This window comes from Bufo gargarizans, chromosome 6 (assembly GCF_014858855.1).
Source record: "Bufo gargarizans isolate SCDJY-AF-19 chromosome 6, ASM1485885v1, whole genome shotgun sequence".
In the NCBI taxonomy this organism is placed as follows: Eukaryota; Metazoa; Chordata; class Amphibia; order Anura; family Bufonidae; genus Bufo; species Bufo gargarizans.
The window spans coordinates 113,940,944-113,965,983 of NC_058085.1; the positions used below are offsets into that span (position 1 = coordinate 113,940,944).

Genomic DNA, 25,040 nt, shown 5'->3' on the forward strand with positions numbered 1-25,040 from the left:
AAATGAATTACAACACAGTTAAAATGCAATGTCAAACAGAGAAACACACAGAAAACAACTGGATCTGCATCTGGGGACAGAACAATTAGCTTTAGAGTATACGTGAACAATGTGGAAAAAAGTTAAGTAGGTGCTCCGTTCTCATTGTAGGTGCGGGTCCCAGAGGTGGGACCCGCACCTATCAGACAATGGGGGCATATCCTAGCGATATGCCCCCATTGTCTGAGATGGCAAAACCCCTTTAAGTATAACCCGACATTTGTCAGAGTTAATTTGAATTGCATTGTCACTTCATCAGTCACATGGCCTAGGCACAACTCGGCCTCATTGTAGGAAATGGGGCTAAACTGAGAGAGCTGCAAGCACTGGTGCCGTCTCCAACAGCTGACTGGCCGGGGTCCTGGGTGTCAAGCCCTCACCAATCGGATAGGTCATCAGTAGAAAAGTTGCAGTTATTAAACGTTGCAAGTATCAATGTGTCATTGCTTTAAAGGATATACCTGCTACACTGCACATAGCAGCATGTTATAGAGCAGGAGGAGCTAAGCAGATTCATATATAGTTTTGTAGGAAAAGGTTCAGCATAATATGTATCTTAAAAAAACCTGCAATGATTGAGTCCAGTGGGTGGTAATATTCAGTGTCTGACAGTCTGCCCTATATGGGTGTGCATAAGGTGATAGCTGTCAATCAAAGGGTAGGACCTGCCAAGGGACTCCTAAGCATAACAAGAGCAGGGCTGAATCTTTTGCCTCACAATGTTATATTAATCTGCTCAGTTCCTCCTGCTCTATAACATGCCTCCTGCAGACAGGATTGCACATACAACGTGACAGGTTCCCTTTTTGGTGGCTATAAACATTAAATAACAGCTTCACTAATGTCAGAGATTGGCTTATCTCTTGTAGGAACAAAAGATTGGACATGTTTAAAGCCAAAATGCCCGATCATTCTTTCTCTGACATCAGCCATCAGCACAGAGTAGGTTGGCCCTATTTACATTGCATCGATCATGCCAAAATCTGCAGGTTAGACCAGGTTTTGTTCATTGTGTATGGGCACTTTAAAGGGATTGTCCAGGATTTGAGATTGATCGCCTATCCTCAGGACAACCAGCACCCTTCTGATCAGCTGTTACCTTGTAGCTACAGCGCTGGAAGTCAGTGCCAGAACTACATGGCTCCATCCATTGTGTAGTGGACATAGAAGGTAACCGCAGTGCTGTTCCCTCTGAAGTGAATGGGAGCAGCGCTGCAGTTACCAGCTCTGACCACTACTCAATGGATGGAGCTGTGCAGTTTTTGGTGCCTGAGTTACATGGTAACAGATAATTGGCAGGGGGGGCAGGTGTTGGACCCCTTCCGATCTTATATTGATTGGCTATCCTCAGCATAACAGGACTAAAAAGTGACTGACTTCAGGAACCATATTGTGGTACCCAAAGCTGTTACCCCTTCCCAACACAGAACTGTGGGATTCAGATGTCTCGAGGGTGGAAGATATGTGTCACAACCAGACAGCTGAGAAGCTCTGACAGAAGCCTTTCAGAACCTCCTCCTTGAGTTTTATTTGTTGTGGTATTCAGTTCCTCATCTTGTTAGCCTCTCTCAGCTGTCATGTAGTTGGACTGATTGCATCCCTTTAAATTCCGCCCCATAATGCATTACTGGGCGGCTTATACTTCTTCCTGGAGTGTGTGTGCATGCTGATCCTGTTTTCCTGTCTGCTACAAAGTTAAGTGCTGTACATTTATCTGTTATTTTCTGTTTGCTGGATCCCAGGTTGACCCTGACTCCCTCCGTGTCTGGTGTAGGGAGCCAGTAGTCCCCTCACTATTGTAGGGTGTTCAGGGGTTATATAGTCGAGGTACGTGGATATGCAACCATCCACCTCTGGGATCTTTGCATAGGCTGAGCAGCCAGGGAAAGTGCTAGGTCTTGTGCAGGGGTCTCCCCTTGGTTCGTTAGCTTTGGATCCAGTGAGTCATATATGCATGTTGCATTGTCTTGTTTCCTGTACACCGTCCGTGACATTATAAGCCGCAAAAACCGTCTCAAGCATGGATCCGGTTTCACTTTTGGCTGAACGCCTTCAGGGTCTTTCATTGGAGGTAGCTGATCTCCGCAGGACTTTTTCTCAGCTTCAAGTGACCGGTTCAGCTGGCGTTCATGGAGTTTGTTCTGAGCCTAAGATCTCGCTCCCGGATACGTTTTCCGGGGGTAGTGAGAATTTTGTGCGTTTTAGAGAGGCTTGCAAACTCCATTTTCGCCTTCTTCCCCATTCCTCTGGTGATGAGGAACGGAGGGTGGGGATCATTATATCGCTGCTCAGGGGTAACGCTCAGTCTTGGGCCTTTTCGTTGCCGGAGGGGGCACGGCCCCTCCGTTCAGTGGATGAATTCTTTTTAGCCCTGGGTCAGATATATGATTATCCGGATCGTATTGCTCTGGCTGAGTCTAGACTACGTCTATTATGCCAGGGTAAACAATCCGCAGAGATATACTGCTCAGAATTTCGGAGATGGGCAGCTGATACTGGTTGGAATGATGCTGCACTCCGAAGTCAATTTTGCCATGGTCTTTCAGAGGGATTGAAAGATGCATTTGCCTTTCATGAAAGGCCTATTTCCTTGGACTGTGTTATGTCTCGGGCCGTTCGTATTGACAGGCGTCTTAGAGAGAGAGGAGAGATCTCTCCTTCCTGTCATACTCAGTCCCAGGACGGTGCAGCGGTCCCATTCTGTGTGCAGGGGTCTCAGTCGCTGTCAGCCCCTTCTGAGCAGGAGCCCATGCAGCTGGGGTTGATTGCTTCTGACAATAGAAGATTCAGCCCGCATGGGAGGGTTTGTTTTTGTTGTGGAGGTATAAATCATTTGGCAAATATTTGTCCCTCTAGGAGATTCAGGCAGTTCTCTGGGAGTAATAAAGAAACAAAGAGGAAAAAATCTTTTAAAAATGTTCCGTCTGTTACTATTGGCAGGGTTGAGGCGGAAATTGAAGGTTTTCCGTTTGCTTGTAGTTCCCGTTTTGTCCTGCCTGCTAGGGTGGCGCTAGAGAGCAAGAGCATTTTTTGTGAGATTTTTGTGGATAGTGGAGCAGCTGTCAATCTCATTGATAATCAATTTGCGATAACTCATGGTTTCCAGGTGCGCGCTTTGGGCAAGGATATTCCTGTTTTTGCTATTGATTCCGCTCCACTTTCTCAGAAATCATTAAAGGGCATAGTTCACAATATCCGTTTAATTGTGAGTGATGCTCATGTTGAGGATGTGTCATGTTTCGTCCTTTGCGGTTTGCCTACTCCTCTAGTGTTGGGGCTACCCTGGCTCACTAAACATAACCCCACCATTGATTGGCAAGCGAGGCAAATAAATGGTTGGAGTGACTTTTACAGAGAGAATTGCCTCACGACATCTGTTTCTGAGGTTGCTACTAAGACTGTACCATCTTTTCTCTCTGAATTTTCGGATGTCTTCTCTGAGAGTGGAGTTCAGGATTTGCCTCCGCACAGGGAGTATGATTGCCCTATTAATCTCATCCCAGGCGCCAAGCTGCCTAAATCTCGTTTATACAATCTTTCCCAACCTGAAAGGATCGCTATGCGTGCTTATATCTCTGAGAGTCTGAGAAAAGGACACATACAACCCTCGAAGTCACCTGTTGCCGCTGGTTTTTTCTTTGTTAAGAAAAAAGATGGTTCTTTAAGACCTTGTCTGGATTTCAGGGAGCTGAACAGTATCACTATTCGTGACCCTTATCCGCTTCCTCTGATCCCGGACCTGTTTAACCAGGTTGTTGGGGCTAATGTCTTTTCCAAATTAGATCTAAGAGGGGCATACAACCTGGTCAGGGTCAGAGAAGGAGACGAATGGAAGACGGCCTTCAATACCCCTGAGGGCCATTTTGAAAATTTGGTTATGCCTTTTGGTTTGATGAATGCCCCAGCCGTTTTTCAGCATTTCGTGAACAGCATTTTTTATCATTTGATAGGAAAATTTGTATTAGTGTATTTGGATGACATTTAGATTTTTTCTCCTGATTTCAAAACTCATAAGGAACATTTACGTCAGGTCTTGCTCATCCTGCGGGAGAATACATTATATGCAAAACTGGAAAAATGTGTGTTTGCGGTTCCAGAAATTCAATTTCTGGGGTTTCTTCTCTCCGCTTCTGGTTTTTCGCATGGACCCCGAGAAGGTCCGCGCTGTGCTTGAGTGGGAGCTTCCTGAGAATCAGAAGGCGCTGATGCGTTTTTCGGGCTTTGCCAATTATTACAGGAAATTTATTTTGAATTATTCCTCTATTGTTAAACCACTCACTGATATGACCAGAAAGGGGGTAGATTTTTCTTCTTGGTCGGTAGAGGCGCGTAAGGCTTTTTCTAATATCAAGGAGAGTTTTGCTTCCGCTCCCATCTTGGTGCAACCTGATATTTCTTTACCCTTCATAGTTGAGGTTGATGCTTCTGAGGTGGGTGTGGGTGCGGTCTTGTCTCAGGGTTCCTCTCTTGCCAAATGGCGACTGTGTGCCTTTTTCTCAAAAAAACTCTCCTCCGCAGAGAGAAATTACGATGTGGGAGATAGGGAATTGTTGGCCATCAAGCTGGCTTTTGAGGAATGGCGCCATTGGCTAGAGGGAGCCAGACACCCTATTACCGTGTTTACTGACCATAAAAATCTGGCCTACTTGGAGTCAGCCAAGCGTCTGAACCCGAGACAGGCCAGATGGTCTTTGTTCTTTTCAAGATTTAATTTTGTTGTCACGTTCCGCCCTGGGGTTAAGAATGTCAAGGCAGATGCCCTGTCACGTTGTTTTCCGGGAGGCGGGAATTTTGAAGACCCAGGTCCAATTTTGGCCGAAGGTGTGGTGGTCTCTGCTCTTTTTTCTGAATTGGAGGCAGAGGTGCAGGCAGCCCAGTCAGAGGCTCCTGATCTTTGTCCTCCTGGGAGGTTGTTTGTGCCTCTCGCTTTAAGACACAAGATTTTTAAGGAACACCACGATACGGTCCTTGCTGGGCACCCGGGGGCAAGAGCCACACTGGATCTCATCGCTCGGAGATTCTGGTGGCCTGCGCTTCGTAAGTCGGTTGAGGGTTTTGTAGCAGCCTGTGAGACTTGCGCTCGTGCCAAAGTCCCTCATTCACGGCCATCAGGTCCTCTCCTTCCCTTACCCATTCCTTCCCGTCCTTGGACACATCTGTTCATAACGGACCTGCCTCGTTCCTCGGGGAAGACTGTGATTCTGGTGGTGGTGGACCGTTTTAGCAAAATGGTGCATTTCATCCCTTTTCCTGGTTTGCCCAATGCTAAGACGCTGGCGCAGGCATTTATTGATCACATTGTCAAATTGCACGGTATTCCTTCAGACATAGTCTCTGATAGGGGCACGCAGTTTGTTTGCATATTCTGGAAGGCTTTCTGTTCTCGCTTGGGGGTTCGGTTGTCATTCTCTTCTGCTTTCCACCCGCAGTGGAATGGCCAGACGTAGCGCGTCAATCAGAATCTGGAGACATATCTGCGCTGTTTTGTGGCGGAGAATCAGGAGGATTGGTGTTCTTTTTTGTCCCTTGCTGAGTTTGCTTTAAATAACCGTCGTCAGGAGTCCTCTGATAAGTCACCATTTTTTGGTGCATATGGATTTCATCCGCAGTTTGGGACTTTCTCGGGAGAGGGGTCTTCTGGTTTACCTGATGAGGACAGATTCTCCTCGTCTTTGTCATCTATTTGGCAAAAGATTCAGGATAATATAAAGAGCATGAGTGAGAGATATAAGCGTGTGGCAGATAAGAGACGTGTGCTTGGTCCGGACCTTAATGTTGGTGATCTGGTGTGGTTGTCTACCAAGAATATCAAATTGAAGGTTCCCTCCTGGAAGTTGGGTCCTAGGTTTATTGGGCCTTACAAAATCCTGTCTGTCATCAATCCTGTTGCCTACCATCTTGATCTTCCTCAGACTTGGAAGATCCATAATGTTTTTCATAAGTCCTTATTGAAACCTTATGTTCAACCCATTGTACCCTCGCCTTTGCCTCCTCCTCCTCCGATTATGGTTGATGGGAATCTTGAATTTCAGGTCTCTAAGATTGTGGATTCTCGTCTTGTCCGCAGTTCTCTCCAGTACCATGTTCATTGGGAGGGTTATGGTGCTGAGGAGAGGATGTGGGTCCCAGTGACGGACATTAAGGCCTCTCGTCTCATCAGGGCTTTACATAGGTCCCATCCTGAGAAGGTGGGCTCTGAGTGTCCGGAGTCCACTCGTAGAGGGAGGGGTACTGTCACAACCAGACAGCTGAGAAGCTCTGACAGAAGCCTTTCAGAACCTCCTCCTTGAGTTTTATTTGTTTTGGTATTCAGTTCCTCATCTCGTTAGCCTCTCTCAGCTGTCATGTAGTTGGACTGATTGCATCCCTTTAAATTCCGCCCCATAATGCATTACTGGGCGGCTTATACTTCTTCCTGGAGTGTGTGTGCATGCTGATCCTGTTTTCCTGTCTGCTACAAAGTTAAGTGCTGTACATTTATCTGTTATTTTCTGTTTGCTGGATCCCAGGTGACCCTGACTCCCTCTATGTCTGGTGTAGGGAGCCAGTGGTCGTGTCCCCTCACTATTGTAGGGTGTTCAGGGGTTATATAGTCGAGGTACGTGGATATGCAACCATCCACCTCTGGGATCTTTGCATAGGCTGAGCAGCCAGGGAAAGTGCTAGGTCTTGTGCAGGGGTCTCCCCTTGGTTCCTTAGCTTTGGTTCCAGTGAGTCATATATGCATGTTGCATTGTCTTGTTTCCTGTACACCGTCCGTGACAATATGTTTATACTAAGAGAAGTTTACATTCAGCGCTAGGGCAAGAGACATGATGGTTTAGAAATGTGTGCAGTATGCAAAAGACATCCAGGAGATTTATGTTTATTTTAATTACCCCAAATGTCCTATTTTTGATGATATTAATTTTTAAATGTTGTACATACAATTTAATGGAATGTAACATGGCTCATCCACTGAAGTTAGGAACATGGAAAATTAGATAAGATGGCAAGTAGAATAAGCACATGTCATAGTGTCCAAAATACAGCACCTTGAAGGACTATGGAGGTAGAGAGTCCTCTATGTTTAAATGTGGATATGGACCGTTTTGCAGAATTTGGGAGCTGACTAGTCCATTCCCAGAGCCAATATTTAGCATTCATAAATAATTTTTATAAGCAACAATAGAAAACCACCCAAAAACCTAGGTTCCTGGAAACTGTCTGTCCGATTCGATGGCTCCTGTGCAACTGATGTGGTGTTTTCACAGTAGAGGCAGATTTAGCTACCAGCTATTGTTAACATGAATCCAGTGCCACATTAAAGTTGGGTCTTGAGATGAATACATTTTCAAGTGAGAATAATTTTTCATTGTGCAATTCATCTAGAGCAAGATGGAAGCAGAAAGAACAGTGAGAGAACTGAGAACACAACTCCAATCTGCTGAAGAGAAGAAGCATGGCTTGGAAAGGCAACTGGCTCAGCAGCAGGTGAATGTTCAGTGTTATATGGTGTTGCAGGGAATGGGACTAAACTGAGAGAGCTTCAAGCACTGGTGCCATCTCTAACAGCTGACTGGCGGGGGGTCCTGGGTGTCGAGCCCCCACCAATCAGCTAGGTCATCAGTAGAAAAGTTGTAGTTATTAAACATTGCTAGTATCAATGTGTCATTACTTTAAAGGATACCTGCTACACTGCACATAGCAGCATGTTATAGAGCAGGAGGAGCTGAGCAAATTCATATATAGTTTTGTGGGAAAAGGTTCAGCATAATATGTATCTTATTCATTAAAAGAAACCCTGCAATGATTGAGTCCAGTGGGTGGTAATGTTCAGTGATGGATAGTCTGCCCTATATGGGTGTGCATAAGGTGATAGCTGTCAATCAAAGGGTAGGACCTCCCAAGGGACTCTTAAGCATAACAAGAGCAGGGGTTTCAATGAACAAGATACAAGTTATACTGAATCTTTTGCCTCACAATGTTATATTAATCTGCTCAGTTCCTCCTGCTCTATAACATGCTGCCTGCAGACAGGATCGCGCATACAACATGACAGGTTCCCTTTTTGGTGGCTATAAACATTAAATAACAGCTTCACTAATGTCAGAAAGTGGCTTATCTCTTGTGGAAACACAAGATTGGGCATGTTTAAATCCAAAATGCCCGATCATTCTTTCTCTGACATCAGCCATCAGCACAGAGTAGGTTGGCCCCATTTACATTGCATCGATCATGCCAAAATCTGCAGGTTAGACCAGGTTTTGTTCATTGTGTATGGGCACCTTAAATGGGTTGTCCAGGATTTGAGATTGATCGCCTATCCTCGAGACAACCAGCACCCCTCTGATCAGCTGTTACCTTGTAGCTACAGCGCCGGAAGTCAGTGCCAGAACTACATGGCTCCATCCATAGTGTAGTGGACATAGAAGGTAACCGCAGTACTGTTCCCACTGAAGTGAATGGGAGCAGCGCTGCAGTTACCAGCTCCGACCACTACTCAATGGATGGAGTTTTGGTTCCTGAGTTACAAGGTAACAGATAATTGGCAGGGGGCAGGTGTTGGACCCCTGCTGATCTTATATTGATTGCCTATCAGCATAACAGGACTAAAAAGTGACTATGACTTCAGGAACCATTTTGTGGTACCCAAAGCTGTTACCTCTTCCCAACACAGAACTGTGGGGTTCAGATGTCTCGAGAGTGGAAGATATGTTTATACTAAGAGAAGTTTACATTCAGCGCTAGGGCAAGAGACATGATGGTTTAGAAATATGTGCAGTATGCAAAAGACATCCAGGAGATTTATGTTTCTTTTAATTACCCCAAATGTCCTATTTTTGATGATATTCATTTATAAATGTTGTACATACAATTTAATGGAATGTAACATGGCTCATCCACTGAAGTTAGGAACATGGAAAATTAGATAAGATGGCAAGTAGAATAAGCACATGTCATAGTGTCCAAAATACAGCACCTTGAAGGACTATGAAGGTAGAGAGACAATATTTAGCATTCATAAATAATTTTTATAAGCATCAATAGAAAACCACCCAAAAACCTAGGTACCTGGGAACTGTCTGCCCGATTCGATGGCTCCTGTGCAACTGATGTGGTGTTTTCACAGTAGAGGCAGATTTAGCTACCAGCTATTGTTAACATGAATCCAGTGCCACATTAAAGTTGGGTCTTGAAATGAATAAATTGTCAACTGAGAATAATTTTTAATTGTGCAATTCATCTAGAGCAAGATGGAAGCAGAAAGAACAACAGTGAGACAACTGAAAACACACCTCCAATCTGCTGAAGAGATGATGCAAGACTTGGAAATGCAACTGGCTCAACAGAAGGTGAATGTTCAGTGTTATATGGGGTTCATATCTATCAACATTTATTAAGACCAGCGTTTTAGACAAACATAACTTCGGCACATCCACCTCCGGTCTAAATCTACACCAGCTTCCTTGCTGGCGTAGATTTAGAATATTTTCTACGCCTGAAACAGGCGTAGAAAATGATCAATGAGACAGGCGTGAGTCGGGAAAAGTTGTAGATTGCAATGCAAATAACCTTTGTGCCACAATCTGTGACAGATATGCGCCAGAAAATTGGCGTATATCAGTTGGTAAATGACTCCCAAAATATATTGACATAGGGGGACATTTATTATCCCCTGTATGCCAAAAACTGACATTAAAAAGTCGCAAAGTCTGGCGCACACCTTCGTTGTGCAACTTTTTGGGGGTTTAGGGCCCTGATTTCCAAAATGTGGCTATAGCTGAACCTGGTTTATTTATTATAACCTACTGGAAACTGCCATAGATTATAGCAGAAACCTACACCAGTTACCTTGTTGATGTAGATTTATTTTTTGGTGCACACACGTGCACAGATAAGCCACAATTATTAAGAGTTTTGCATCTCTTAATAATTTTAGTCCATCTGACGCTAGCAGGGGATAGATTAAAGAGCAGGATCAACCCTGTTAAACCAGTTATACTACCTGGTGGTGTTGATCCTGCTGATTTAAAATTATATCTGTCTTATAAAAATGTAATTCTTGATGCAGATGAGGGCTTCAGTGTGCTGAGAGGAGCACCAAGGGGCTAAGCCCTCATTGGCATAAAGAATAAAAGCCTTCTTTTTTTGGGGGGGAACATCACAACCAATTTTCACAAGGCAGATATCTTTTTTTTATATACATTTTTTTAAACAGCCAGAGTGTACAACTCTGAACAAATTACAGTACAAAAAGTACTATAAAAGTAAATCAAAAGAAAAAAACATATGAGGGTTTTAAACATAAAGCATTAAATCCTAGCATATGTGGGCAACCATTACAACCATTCCTGCGACAGGGGGCGTTCAAGACCTCTAAGAAGGCCCAGAAGGTCTGGGCAGCAAACGACCTAGTGTTCCTCTCAGTTGACCCACCAGGTACCATTCAGTGTGTGTGAAAGGTTTCATAATTTGCTGTATCTCCACATCCGACATGTAGTGTATAATAAATGGTTTCCATTTTTGAAACAAAAATTTTGCCTGCCGTTCTTTTCAGGTAAAACACATTTTTTAAACGCTCTACTATGAACTGCATACCTGCTACTTCATCTTTCAACCAGTTCAGCAGGATACTTCGTTTGATCACCAAGCAAATGGTATGAAATAAGCGAGGTGGGACCCCCCAGCCAGCTTCACCGTCATCATGGTGGAACAGAAAGAATTGAGGGGTTAGTTTTACCTCCCGTTCCCATAACCTCTGGATCATACCCCCAACCTCCTCCCAAAGCCTCCGACTGGACGGGCAGGTCCACATACCATGATACAGATCTGTGTAACCTATCCCACACTTCGGGCGATTTGTTTTAGGATCTGGCTTATCTGGATGTGGGGGAATGTTAAAGCCATATATGGCCCTGTGCATATATCTCAGCTGGGTATCCCTCCATGACTCATGTTTCCTGACCTTATCCCATCCTTTCAATACCTTTTGTTCGATGTCATCGTCTCCCACCTGTTCAGCCCATTTCTCAAAACTCTTACTTCTGTCACTTTTCCCATCTTCACTCCGCATATCCTTGTAAATCACGGATATAGAAATCTTCCCCCCACCCAAATCCAGAATTTTGTCCAGTACATTTCTGTGAACTTCCTCCTTCACCAATATCCGCCGATTCATCACAGCCTCCTTAACCTTGGGACCATTGAATTGTCTGGAAAGGTGTCAAAGAAAATCTCTCAATCAGTTCCCGTCCCATTAGCCACCTGGGTTCCGTGACATGAAGTAAGTGTTTCACCCGCGTAATCCCCTTCAACCTCCATTCCTCAAACAATTTATTATTTCTACCCTGTATAAATTCAGGGTTATTCCAAAGCGGGAGATGTTTGGAGATCCTGTGGGATAACCCGTATTTTTTCCGTAGAGTTCTCCACGTGGCCATCGTGTCTTTAATAAGTACCGATTGCTTAATCCACCCTGGGATCACCTGCAGCCTTGAGTGCAACAGCGCCTCCTGGGACCAGGGAGCACAGAATTCCTGTTCTAAAGCGAGAGCAGAGTAATGACTAGGCCCATTTATCCAATCACAAACATGCCTGGCCATGCAAGCCAAATTATAGCTTCTCATGTCAGGAAAGGCTATCCCACCCAGGTCCGACTCCTTCATTAATATGTGTAGTCTTATCCTAGGTCTTTTCCCATGCCACAGGAAGGTAGTGAAATCTTTAGTTATTTTATTTACGTCCACATGCTTTAAAAGAATGGGGATAGGCTGCAAGGGATAAAGGAGCTTGGAGACTGACATAATCTTTATGAGATGATTTCTTCCCAGTAAAGACAGCAGGAGGTCATGCCATCTCTGCAGTTCTCCAGTTATTTTGGCTATCAGGGGAACATAGTTAAGCCTATATAGCGATTCCAAGGTAATACCTACTTTAATACCTACTTTCTCCTCTTTAAAATGGCAGACTTGGTTCAGTGCAGGAATTGTTGTGCATTTATTTCATGTTCCACTCTTTGGAGATTCGGATGCTGTCAGATCTGTAGACAGTTCTCCTTACTGCAGCAGGAAATTGCATTTTTGAAATCTGAGATATTTAAATTATCTGTTAAACAAACTCCAGCTAGGACTGCTGCAATGCCACTGCCACAGAGGACCCCCAGAAATGGCAGATGGGTTACTGTAGGTTCTGGAAGACTTAGAGTGGTGGATAGAAGACATGTCCCACAGTCGGTGATTCTCCAAAATTCATTTGCAGCACTCTCAGAATGTAAGGACAACATGGATATGGACTCAAGCACAGAGGGTGAGAAACCATCGACTCCTATGTCTAATGTATGCAAGACTGCAGCCAAGGACAAAAAAGATAAAGTGAAGTCTCAAAGGAAGCAGCTGTTGCTGGGTGATTCAATCATAAGAAGTGTGGAGCTTAAAGAAAATGGTTTTGTGAGATGTCTCCCTGGGGCTACTGCTAGAAGAGATAGAAGACGTATTATTAATATTGTTAAGCAAGCAAAGCAGGAAGGGGACGTGGATGTTCTTGTCCATCTAGGGACAAATGACCTGGCTTGCAATGAAGTGTCAGAGGTGAAAAAATCTTTTATCACACTTGGTAATGACGTACAGGATTTTGCATCCACCATTTCATTTTCTGAAGTTCTGCCTGTGCATAATGTTCAGAATGATAGGCAGAGGCGCATAAAGGAGTTCAACATATGGCTTGGTAAATGGTGTCAAGAGCAAGGATTTGGCTTTGTTTCTCATAATAGCTCTACTTGGAATAGAAAGGAACTGTACAAAAAAGATGGTTTGCATCTTTCTCTCAAAGGAACAAATGTACTTAGTGAACAACTCCAAGAATTTGCGAAAGAGTATTTAAACTAGGAAGGGGGGGGGCAAAAGAGTGAAAATAAGAGTCCAATTGCCCCCCGAAACAATGCCAGAACAGGTCAGAAGCACAGAGGGTAAGAAATGATAAGCTCCGAGTCCTCTCTACAAATGCTCGCAGTTTAGGTAAAAAAATCAATGAACTTGGGTCAATAATGGCATCTGAGAATGTAGATTTAGTGGCTGTTACGGAGACATGGTTTAATGAAAGAAATGACTGGGACATAACCATACCAGGGTACTCTTTATACAGAAGAGACAGAGAAGGCAAGAAAGGAGGAGGAGTGGCCCTGTATGTGAAAGATAGCATTAAATCTAACCTAATACAAGTTGGTGAGGCCAACATAGAGTCAGTTTGGGTTACGTTGCAGTTTGCTAATCATGCAGTAACTCGTGTAGGTGTGATATATAGACCACCTGATCAAGTTAAAGAACTAGATGATCTACTAGTTGAAGAAATAGCTAAAATGACAATGAAAGGAGAAGTTATCATTATGGGAGATTTCAATCTTCCAGATATAAACTGGAAAACCAAAATAGCAAGTTCTACCAGGAGTACAGATATTCTAAATTCCCTACTGGGGTTATCCCTACAACAAATGGTTGAGGAGCCAACCCGGAGGGAGGCCATTTTGGATTTGATATTCACAAATGGGGATTCGGTATATGATGTCATTGTTGGCGAAACCTTGGGATCTAGTGATCACCAGTCAGTGTGGTTTAATATAAGAACTGTGAAAGAGTCCCACCACACAAAAACAAAAGTTTTAGATTTTAGAAAAACAGACTTTTCAAAAATGAAATTAGTCATAAATGAGTCCTTATCAGACTGGAACGGATTACATGGAGTCCAGGAGAAATGGGACTACTTAAAAGGTGCATTATTGAAGGCAACAGAAAATTGCATTAGACTTGTCAGTAAAAGCAAAAAAAAGGAAGAGACCACTGTGGTACTCAGCAGAAGTGGCCCAAATCATTAAAAATAAAAAGCTAGCATTTTGTAATTATAAAAAAAAACAGAGCAATGAAGATAAGGAAATCTACAAGATTAGGCAGAAAGAGGCCAAGCAAGTTATAAGAACTTCTAAAGCTCAGGCAGAAGAAAAACTAGCTCAGTCTATGAAAAAAGGGGATAAGACATTCTTCAGATATATAAATGAAAAAAGAAAATTAAAACAAGGAATAACTAAATTAAAAATAAAGGACGGAAGGTATGTAGAAGAGAATAAAGGGCTAGCGGACTGCCTTAATGAATACTTCTGTTCAGTTTTTACAAAAGAAAAAGAAGGACCTCCACTAGAAAGGATGACTATTAAATCGTTTGATGCATGTGTCTTTACAGAGGAAGATGTTCTAAGTTTGCTGTCTAAAGTGAAGACAAATAAGTCACAGGGGCCTGATGAGATACACCCAAAATTATTAAAACAGCTTAGTGGTGAGCTGGCAAAACCGTTAACAGATTTATTTAACCAATCATTAGTAACAGGAGTCGTCCCGGAAGATTGGAAATTGGCAAATGTCGTGCCCATTCACAAGAAAGGTAGTAAGGAGGAATCGAGCAACTATAGACCAGTGAGTCTGACATCAATAGTAGGCAAATTAATGGAAACCCTATTAAAGGATAGGATTGTGGATTATCTAAAATCCCATGGATTGCAAGATGAAAAACAGCATGGGTTTACTTCAGGGAGATCATGTCAAACAAATCTTATAGATTTTTTTGACTGGGTGACTAAAATAATAGACGGTGGAGGTGCAGTAGACATCGCATATCTAGATTTTAGTAAGGCTTTTGACACTGTCCCACATAGAAGACTTATCAATAAACTGCAGTCATTGAGCATGGACTCCCATATTGCTGAGTGGATTAGGCAGTGGCTGAGTGACAGACAACAGAGGGTTGTAGTCAATGGAGAACATTCAAAACAAGGTCATGTTACCAGTGGGATTCCACAGGGATCTGTACTGGGACCAATTTTGTTTAATATCTTCATAAGTGATATTGCAAAAGGCCTCGATGGTAAGGTTTGTCTTTTTGCTGATGACACAAAGATATGTAACAGGGTTGATGTTCCTGGAGGGAAACGCCAAATGGAAAAGGATTTAGGAAAACTAGAAGAATGGTCAGAACTCTGGCAACTGAAATTTAATGTGGATAAGTGCAAGATAATGCACCTGGGGCGTAAAAACCCAAGGGCAGAATATAGAATATTTGACACAGTCCTGACCTCAGTATCTGAGGAAAGGGATTTAGGAGTAATTATTTCAGAAGACTTAAAGGTGGGAAGACAATGTAATAAAGCAGCATGAAATGCCAGCAGAATGCTTGGATGTATAGGGAGAGGTATAAGCAGTAGAAAGAGTGAAGTGCTTATGCCGCTGTACAGATCACTGGTGAGACCTCACTTGGAGTATTGTGCGCAGTACTGGAGGCCATATCTCCAGAAGGATATAGATACTCTAGAGAGAGTTCAGAGAAGAGCTACTAAACTGGTCCATGGATTGCAGGATAAAACTTACCAGGAAAGGTTAAAAGACCTTAATATGTATAGCTTGGAAGAAAGAAGAGACCGAGGGGATATGATAGAAACTTTTAAATACATAAAGGGAATCAACTCGGTAAAGGAGGAGAGCATATTTAAAAGAAGAAAAACTACCACAAGAGGACACAGTTTTAAATTAGAGGGGCAAAGGTTTAAAAGTAATATAAGGAAGTATTACTTTACTGAGAGAGTAGTGGATGCATGGAATAGCCTTCCTGCAGAAGTGGTAGCGGCAAATACAGTGAAGGAGTTTAAGCATGCATGGGATAGGCATAAGGCTATCCTTCATATAAGATAGGGCCAGGGACTATTCATAGGATTCAGATATATTGGGCAGACTAGATGGGCCAAATGGTTCTTATCTGCCGACACATTCTATGTTTCTATGTAATGCCTAGATAGGTTATGTGAGAACGAGCTATTGGGATGTCCCCTAGCGAACTCCCTATCTCACGCTGTCTCCCCCCCTTCAAGAAGAGGAACTCACTTTTGGTTTTCTTTAATTTGAAGTCCCGAGAAATGGCCAAACTCCTCCAATGCTGTTATCACCTTTCCCACATCCCTATGCGGGTCGGCCATAAACAACAAGATGTCATCAGCGAACAATGTCGTTCTCATCTGCTTAGCGCCCACCCTCAGCCCCTCGAAAAGCTCCTCTGAGTCTAGCCACCGTGACAAGGGCTCTATCGCCAAATCAAACAATAGAGCGGACAAGGGGCAACCCTGTCTGGTTCCCTTTTGGAGTACAAATAGATCAGACAAATAACCCCCTGTAGAAACCCGCGCTCTCGGCCTGGAATACAAGCCATCCAGAAGCGTACGAAACATCCCTGTAATGCCCACAGAGTCCAGGGTGAGACCCAGCCATTCAGCATCCAAAGTGAGAATGGCTGGGTCCTGCCCCTGGCACGCCGGCGACCCCGCCACTGAAAGGGCCAATAAGATCTTACGCAGGTTAGTTACCGCAGCACGCCCCTTTATAAAGCCCACTTGCACCAGAGAGATCAGAGAGGGAAGAACAGCAGCCAACCTATTGGCTAATAGTTTTGACAAAATTCTAAGGTCATGATTGATCAGTGAGATCGGCCTGTATGAGGCCAAACCCTCTGGATCCTTACCAGCCTTGTGAAGTAATGTGATATGAGCCATGTTCATTTGCTCCTGTAATTCACTCCCCTCCACCACGGAAGAGTAAAGAGAGGTAAGAAACGGAGCAACCTGAGCGTCTATAGCTTTATAGAAATCAGACGTAAATCAGACATCCATCGGGGGCCAGGGGCCTTGCCAGGTGGAGAGGATTTTATAGTGGTCTGTATTTCCACTGCCGTCAAGGGGGCGTCCAAGGCAACCACCTGCTGTTCTGTCAGTACTGGCAAGGACACACACACGTTCCAAGAAGGATTTTCCCTCCTCTACTCTATCCTCCCCACCCTGATAAAATTTGGCCATGTATTGCTCAAATAACTTATTTATCTGCTGAGGTCTGTGCTCCCTGGTCCCGTCACATCCCCTCACTTTTTGAATATGATTGAGAGGGCGCTTCCCTCTAGCCAAGGAGGCCAGTAGTTTCCCCGATTTGTTGCCAAATCTATGGAGCCGGGCATCGAATTAAGACCGCTTTAACTGTTCCAGTTTCTCTGCCCACGCATCGAAGTCCCTCTTAGCCAAGATCCAGCGTTCTTTCGTTGTCTGGGTCTGAGTCAAGAGAAAGTCACTGTAGGCATCCCTCAAACATCCACTCGCCCTTTCATACTGTGTCCTAGCTGTCTTCTTTATGGAAGACACATACGCCAGCAACCTGTCACGGAAGGTGTACAGGAAACTAGAAGACACAAAATGAATATCCGACTCACTGGATCCAAAACTAAGGAACAAAAGCGAGAGCCCTGCATCAGACCTGGCTCTCTCCCTGACTAATCAGCCTATGCGAAAATCCCAATGGTAGATGATCGCATATCCTCGTACCTCGACTGTATAACACCTGAACACCCTATAATAGTGAGGGGACACGACCACCGGCTCCCTACACTTGATACGGAGGGAGTCAGGGTCACCTGGGATCCAGCAAACAGAAAAACACAAATGAATGAACAAAACTTATCTGTAGAAGACTCAGAAGTAGGATCAGCATGCACACACTCCAGGAAGGAATATAAACCGCAAAGTGAAGCAGTCTGGGAGGGAATTTAAAGGGATGCAATCAGTGCACCTACATGACAGCTGAGAGAGGCTAACGAGATGAGAAAATGAAAGCAAAACAAAAGGAAGCTCAAGGAGGAGCTTCTGAAAGACATCTGTCAGAGCTTCTCAGATGTCTGGTGGTGACACAACCGCCCCCTCAGAACTGCTGTAGCAGTCTCCCATAACAGAGCTGGGGTATCTGCAAAAAAAGGGGGTTAGTCAGCATCTCCCAGTGCACAGGTGCACGCCGCCATGGCAAAGACCTAGAGGAAAAAAAGAGACAATGCAGCAGCACCCTGCAAATCAGATAAAGTACAATAATGCCAAAAATTATAGTGCTAATGCTACGCTTATTTATAAAGTGAAATGCTTGGCCAATGCATTTTGTACAAAACCATCTGAGCCCGTCTGCCGAACGTCAAGGCGGTCTCTGTTAGACGGGTCCTAACACTAAATACTACCTGTTATGCGCCGTAGATTTTTGCCCACTTCGACAGCAGGCAACGCTCCATGCAGCTATAGGGGATCCCTCAGCTGCCCGTAGAGAAGCGGGACTAGCAGGTTTTTCCCAGCGGTGAAGCGGAGCACCAGTTCCTGCGTCTTTACATGCCCATGCCGGAACCGGAAGTAGGCAGATATCATTTTAATCAGCATGATAAACTTATTAAAAGTTTAGTTTAGTAGGTAATGTTGAAAGGTTTTGTGACTGTATCATGCGTGTCACCGTCTAGTCTTCCCTTCTTCCCATGAAATAGCACAGCCAAATAATCCACGGAGCAATAATTTTTTATTATCGCTAGTATCGCTGAATAATTCCACATATGAGCCCAAGCTTAATACTGGAACAAGACTTTACTGGAAGCATCCCATGTATTCAGAACTATACTTTCTTTTATGCCCTGCTCCCATGCAAGGGAGATACCCACAACAAATACATTAACCAATAACACAAAGGTTACAACCCACATATAATCCTCCCCTCTGCCTGTGATATAATCATGGTACACCATGGTTAACATAATCATCACAAGCAAGAAAATACACAATGTCCTCTGTCCTGGAGACAACCGAGTTGTAATTCAATTATCTCTCAGGACAGTGGGCAATCGCCAATACACACAGAGAGACAATGGAACAGACCTCACTACTCAACTTATACAATGTCCCACCCTTTACAATACACATAGACATTTAACATCCCAAAATGGCACGAATTAAACCAGGGGTTAAACGTTAGTAAAAGTCTCTTGGGCCTGGCTGTACTCATGGCTTTTCTGTCCAAAACCGGTTCTACACCGTCTTTTGTCCTGGAGACAATTGAGAAGTGATCCACTTATCTCCCAAGGACAGAGGCAAGACTCCATTAGCCACATGGTAGCAAAAGACAGCAAAATACATGAACCCACATAACTATCCAGCCATTGCACAAAACCGGTGCATTCAACATGGGACCGTAATCACATGGTAAGAGGCTGGCAAGTCCTCTCCAAGCACTCGTGGCAACCTCAAACGAGGGGAGTTTGTCACAGGTTTGGTTTAGTAAGTAATGTTGAAAGGCGCTCTTTAAGACTGCCATGTAATATCCCTGACTTAATAAATGTTCCCCAAAATAGGAATTATTTTATAATATAAGACATTGCAAAGAAATTGGTGAAACCACACATAAGAGACAGAAGTAGGATATATTTAAAAGTAATAGACCAGTGCTGACTACGAAATGTCTGCCATCTCAGCCAGCATTGGGCTCCAGTGATGTGAATTCATTGCATTGTCTGCCATATCACAAAAACATAAAGCAATAATGTGTAAACTACAGTAACGTATGCAACATAGATCCTACTTTTACACAGAAACTTAATAGGATAATGACACAGGTCAATACAGAACTTATAATGGACATGTTAATCTTCACCTACAGCTCCACTATCTGGGTTCATATTGTTTTTGTGAAGTTTTTCAAAATGGCACTGCTATTCTACATCACAGGGCACAGTAACAATAGTTGTCTTCCTTATTGTTCACAGGACGTATGTAGAGAACAGGGTGAAGAAGTGTTAAGATTAAGAAGTGCTCTAGAACTCATCGAAGAAGACTTGAAGGATGTACATAAGGTACTACAGTGAGCTAACAGTGATAGTAGTATAGTTTATGTACTGTGACACAGTGAGGGGTTGTGTCTGGCAAGGCAGGTATTTTCCTCCCAGCATGTGCGGCTGGGCTGGTTTACAGCCAGGTGAGGTCAAACACTGGACCGGAGTTTAAGTGCTTGTCCAGGTTTTGGCAGCACCTGGCTGTCCTTAAATAGGCAGCTGGGCTCAGCAGAGATGTCTCTGTTTTTGGAATCTGAGGCTTTGTGCCGTGCTGGAGGGCTGAGAGCCGCACGCTGGGGAAACGGGCCCCCTAAAGCCTGCTATAGACTACTGAAGGCAGAACTGCCAGCAAGGTGACTTGTGTTATATGAACTTTCCATTGTATGTGAATTAACACCAAGACTGCAAAGTTACGTGCTGTTTTGTGCAATTGCCTCAAGTGTGAATAAACACTGACGTTTTGAGTTAGGGTACTTTCACACTAGCTTTTTTATTTTCCGGCATAGAGTTCCGTCCTAGGGGCTCTATACCGGAAAAGAACTGATCAGTTTTATCCTAATGCATTCTGAATGGAGAGCAATCCGTTCAGGATGCATCAGGATGTCTTCAGTTCAGTCGTTTTGACTTTTCAAGACGGAGATAATACCGCATCATGCTACGTATTTTTTTTCGATAGGAATGTACCGCAATGCCGGATCCGTCCATGCGCAAACCGAAAAAAAAATGTGAAAAAAATAAATGCCGGATCCGTTTTTCCGGATGACACCAGAAAGACGGAACCAGCATTTCAATGCATTTGTAAGACGGATCAGGATCCTGATCCGTCTTACAAATGCCACCAGTTGGCATACGTTTTGACGGAACTGCTTGCCGGATCACTCTGCCGCAAGTGTGAAAGTAGCTTTAGTGTGCTATATAAAATAAAGTATTACTTACCTATTCTTGCTTTAGAATTGTGGAGCTGCTGCAATCCAGGTGCAGCACTTCCAGGAAATGCAGGTAACAATATGCAGATCAGAATTTATCACTGGTTACTACAACCTATTTGTTAAAGGGGTTGGCCACTCTCTGGCTACTGTTGACCAATGTGTAGGTAACAGGACTATATGGCACTTACTAATATAGCCTTTGTGGATATTCTGTACCATTTTCAATATTTCATACGTTTTGACGGATCCGGCAGGCAGTTCCGGCAAGGGAACTGCCTGCCGGATTTCTCTGCCTCAAGTGTAAAAGTACCCTTAAAGGGATTCTGTCACCAGGTTTCACCCCTGTCAGCTAAACATATACTGATGTTCAGGGCCTCATCACGATTCCTAATGTGGGCTTCTAAATGTGATCTGTAGCCTTATTTTGCTAAAAAAAAACAGCTTTTACTAACCTGTCATTCAAAGAAATAAGGTGCCCAAGGGGATATCAAGGGATCCAAGCTGCCGGCCGCACCCGCCGCCTTTCGTGCCCAGCGCCGTCTTTCCAGACTTATGCGCCGCCTTCTAATCCTCTGTGCCGCCTCTCGCTCTCCCTCCCCCCTCCTCCTCCTGTAAGATCTTGCGCGTGCGCACAGGGCTCTACCTGATGCGCCTGTGTGGACTTCTCCATTTGGCTTCTTACAGCCAAGTGCGCATGCGCCGGCACTTCGCTCAACCCCTGTATGCACGAGATCTTACAGCAGGAGGAGGAGGGAGGGAGATCGAGAGGCGGCACAGAGGATTAGGAGGCGGCGCAAAAGTCTGGAAAGGCGGCGCTAGGCACGAACGGCGGCGGGTGTGGCCGGCAGCTTGGATACTTGACATCCCCTTGGGCACCTTATTTCTTTGAATGACAGGTTAGTAAAAGCTGTTTTTTTAGCAAAATAAGGCTATGCATCACATTTAGAAGCCCACATTAGGAATCGTGATGAGGCCCTGAACATCAGCATATGTTTAGCTGACAGGGGTGAAACCTGGTGACAGAACTTGTATTTTGCCTCTCTACTGTGCCCGCTTACCCTAGCTACCAGAGCGAAACCCCACAGTGCTCACTTACATAGCCACCTGATAATACAGAATATTTTAGAACCCAGCTCCTACTCGTGCATGCAGGTTCAAGATGACTAAAACTGTCCCTCTTTCTTTTTTATATACATGTCTTCTTGTATGATAATCAGTATTGGGAAATTAGAATCATTCTGGTTAGAATCTCCTCAGTCTCGTATGGCATGACTAGTAATCAGCATGGACTCGTGTTTATTCTTTACTAGAATTATCGTATTGAAATAGATGACCTCCACAGTCATTTGCTAGCCAGAAACTTAAACACTTCCATGCATTCAATCCCAGGCTTTACCTTTACCCGTATTGCGTACCGCATCCTCAGCATGGACTTCACACTGCCAGTGCCTGTGCATTGCTGACCGCTATTTGAAGTCTGCAGCACAGATAGACGACCATACGGTCATCTTAATGAGCCCTTATTCTGCCCTTTATGTCATAGGATATTTGACAGAGAACCTTGGCAAATTCAGATGTAAATTTTCAGATTTAGCCAAACAATTTCCAGAAAATTGGTAAATACATGTATGCTTCATCCAAAATATTACATTAGGCAGGTTTTGTTCCAGACATTAAGTATGCAACATTTCAATCTTGCATTGACCTTTATCAAGTCATATCTGGTAATAATGGAGGAACTGGATGAAGCAGCAATCCACCGCTGCCTGGGTGAGGATAGTCTTGAAATTTGCATCTGAATTTAGCATACATGGTTCTCTGACACATACTATTTGGACTGAAGAATCCTACCATAGATAACTTATACTGCAACTAATCATGAGTAGTACCACTGCATGTATATATCCACATGATATACATGTCTGATAGCAGGGGAGCACCTACCATGGAAGCCAGCCAAGTGACATCTATAGAGTTTTGGGGGCAAGTGGGGAGGCTAGTGTTGAACTCCTTCTTCTGTTCCTAATATAGATTCAGGTCATTTTTTGCAGCTGCCACCGGGCGGGGGGGCTCAGTGCATAGAGATTCTACAGCTTCTATTGACTGCAATGCTATCTATGTAAATTCCCTTGTACTGAGCTCCCCCTACTGGTGGGTGCAGGCAGCCAGTTTTGTAATATGTGAGGAAGAAAAGAGGCTTTAAAATATGAGGAAAATCTATCAATGTATTTTTTTTCTGGTGTTAAATACATGGAGGAATATGTTAGGAAGCACATATTCCACTTTTTCAGACATAGAAGTCATGAAAAGAGCACAATTTTTTTAAACTTTACTTTTAAAAAAAAACCATTCTGGGGGGCATAATAAATTTTGCTTTGGGGCCCATTGAGATCTGTATATTCCCCCTTCATGATAGATGTGGGTTCCACCTCTGGGACCCACATCTATCTCTAGAAAGCATGTCACCTGACCCCATCCCACCTCATCCCATCCAGTGGCCACCACATTCAGGCTGCAAAGGTGGCCAAGTATATGGACCTTGCCAAGCTCACTGTGCTATGCTGTTTTAATAACGCCTATAAAAGTGAATAGGATTTACAGAAATGGTGTAGTACTATGAGCTAAGCTGTTTCCATAAACCTAGCCACTTCTGGCAGCATTTGTGTGGCGCCCAGCAGGATGGGGTCAGGGTGGGACTCTCATCAATTAGGCATTTCTGGCATAAACTGTATATGTACCGTTAATATTTGAAAATAGAATACCCTTTTAAGCACTTCCAACAACTTTCACTGATAACACTGTTGGGGTATACTTTCCAAATTGTGTTTGGAGAGTACGGTGAAAGTGTAAGTTGGGAAATACTTGTAATGTATATCACTGACAGAATTCTCTGATATATGCCACCGTATAGCCATATAGTGGCATACATTACCCATAGTATACTGTTTTTTGTCGAAATGCTTCTGTGTTAAATAGCATAGTCAACTACACTATTCCACCTATGTAAAATTTAAAATACTGTGTATACTGACTAAAAGGACAGTCTTTTGGCATCCATCAGCTGAATCGGGCCTTATAGATATGTTCAGTATGAGTCATTAGCTTCCCTTATGAAACAAAGAAACATTTTCCAAGCTTAATGGTAGATTGGGTGGACTGACTGGGCAATGAGAGGGGGGGAAAAATTGTGATCCATTTTGCACACACCATAAATTTAATCAAATTATTCCACTTTTTGACACAATTACAAAATATTGATTTATGCCATAAATAGTCAAAATGATATGCAGATAAGACTCAATTCATAAACGCAATTCCAGCTGAACTATTTCCACTTCTCTTGATATGTATAATTACATAACAGCACATTCACCTCTTATCTACCATAAAATCATAGCCAAAATAACACTGTAGTTGGGATATTCATATAACAATTCATGTCTTCTGTTTAATTTACAGCATGGATCATCCACAAGCTCTACAAGCAGACAGCCATCGAGTCCTTTAAAATGTCCTGTATGTTCTGAAACGTTTTTGCCTAATCAGCGTCAGATATTTGAAGATCATGTCATGTGTCATATTGAGGGGGGTGTAGCCGGGCCATGATCGTGCTCTCATCTGTAGGTTTTGTTGTTATTCATAAGAGTAGAAGAAATACAGGAATATATTAAATGAAATTTTCACGACATGAGATCTACCCATCTGTTAGTGTCCTCATATGCATGTTGACATTTAAACTGAATTTTCTGCTAGTTAAAACTAGATAGTGACACATCAATTTTTTCATTGTAGTTTTTTTAATTCTATTTTCTGAACATGATTATAGGGGCGACCATCTTGCCTGAGCTGTTGTAAATAGGATTTAGAGATATGCTTTACAGCAGCCACCATGGGCCATAGAAACAATATCCTAGTGACTCATTGACTTCTATGGGAGAGTGTTCTAGGAATGCTCTGTGATCCATAAAAAAATAAATGCAGTCAGCTCACCACTTTTGCCAGTCCTCGGTGCACAGATCCTTAGGAGAAGTGCAACGCACGACAACAGCCAGGGGTCCCTCAAATAAAATGTTTTTCGTGACGTGACGCAGTGAAGCAACAAGGGCACAGGGCTCTTTTTAAAGGGAGTCTGTCACCTCCATATGGCCATATACAGTGCTTACATGGCTCTGTAGCACACCTATACAGGATTGTAACGGTACCTTTGTCTTTGTCTTTAGACTTGCACCAGCAGGAAAAACGAAGTTTAATTCATATGCAAATGTAAACTCGCAAGTGCCCAGGGGAAGGGGGGGGGGGGGGCGTTCAGTGTGTAGGTGCCCAGGCTGCTCTGCCTTCTTTTCACTTTACTCCTCCCCAGCCTCTTCCTTTTCCCTATCGATGAGGCAA

The 25,040-nt window shown here is 43.6% G+C and overlaps 1 protein-coding gene across 2 annotated transcripts in view; it reads left to right on the forward strand.

Moving 5' to 3' along the window:
• The window catches only part of LOC122940930 (calcium-binding and coiled-coil domain-containing protein 2-like), a 127,729-nt gene extending 102,890 nt beyond the window's left edge, over positions 1–24,839 (forward strand). For both annotated transcript variants that reach the window (XM_044297864.1, XM_044297863.1), the window contains 4 exons: positions 7,411–7,512; positions 9,270–9,374; positions 19,657–19,743; positions 24,111–24,839. In XM_044297864.1, the coding sequence (XP_044153799.1) occupies positions 7,411–7,512; positions 9,270–9,374; positions 19,657–19,743; positions 24,111–24,257 (441 nt within the window). In that variant the 3' untranslated portion in view covers positions 24,258–24,839. The remainder of the gene's footprint in view (positions 1–7,410; positions 7,513–9,269; positions 9,375–19,656; positions 19,744–24,110) is intronic.
• The last annotated feature ends 201 nt before the right edge of the window (positions 24,840–25,040 follow it).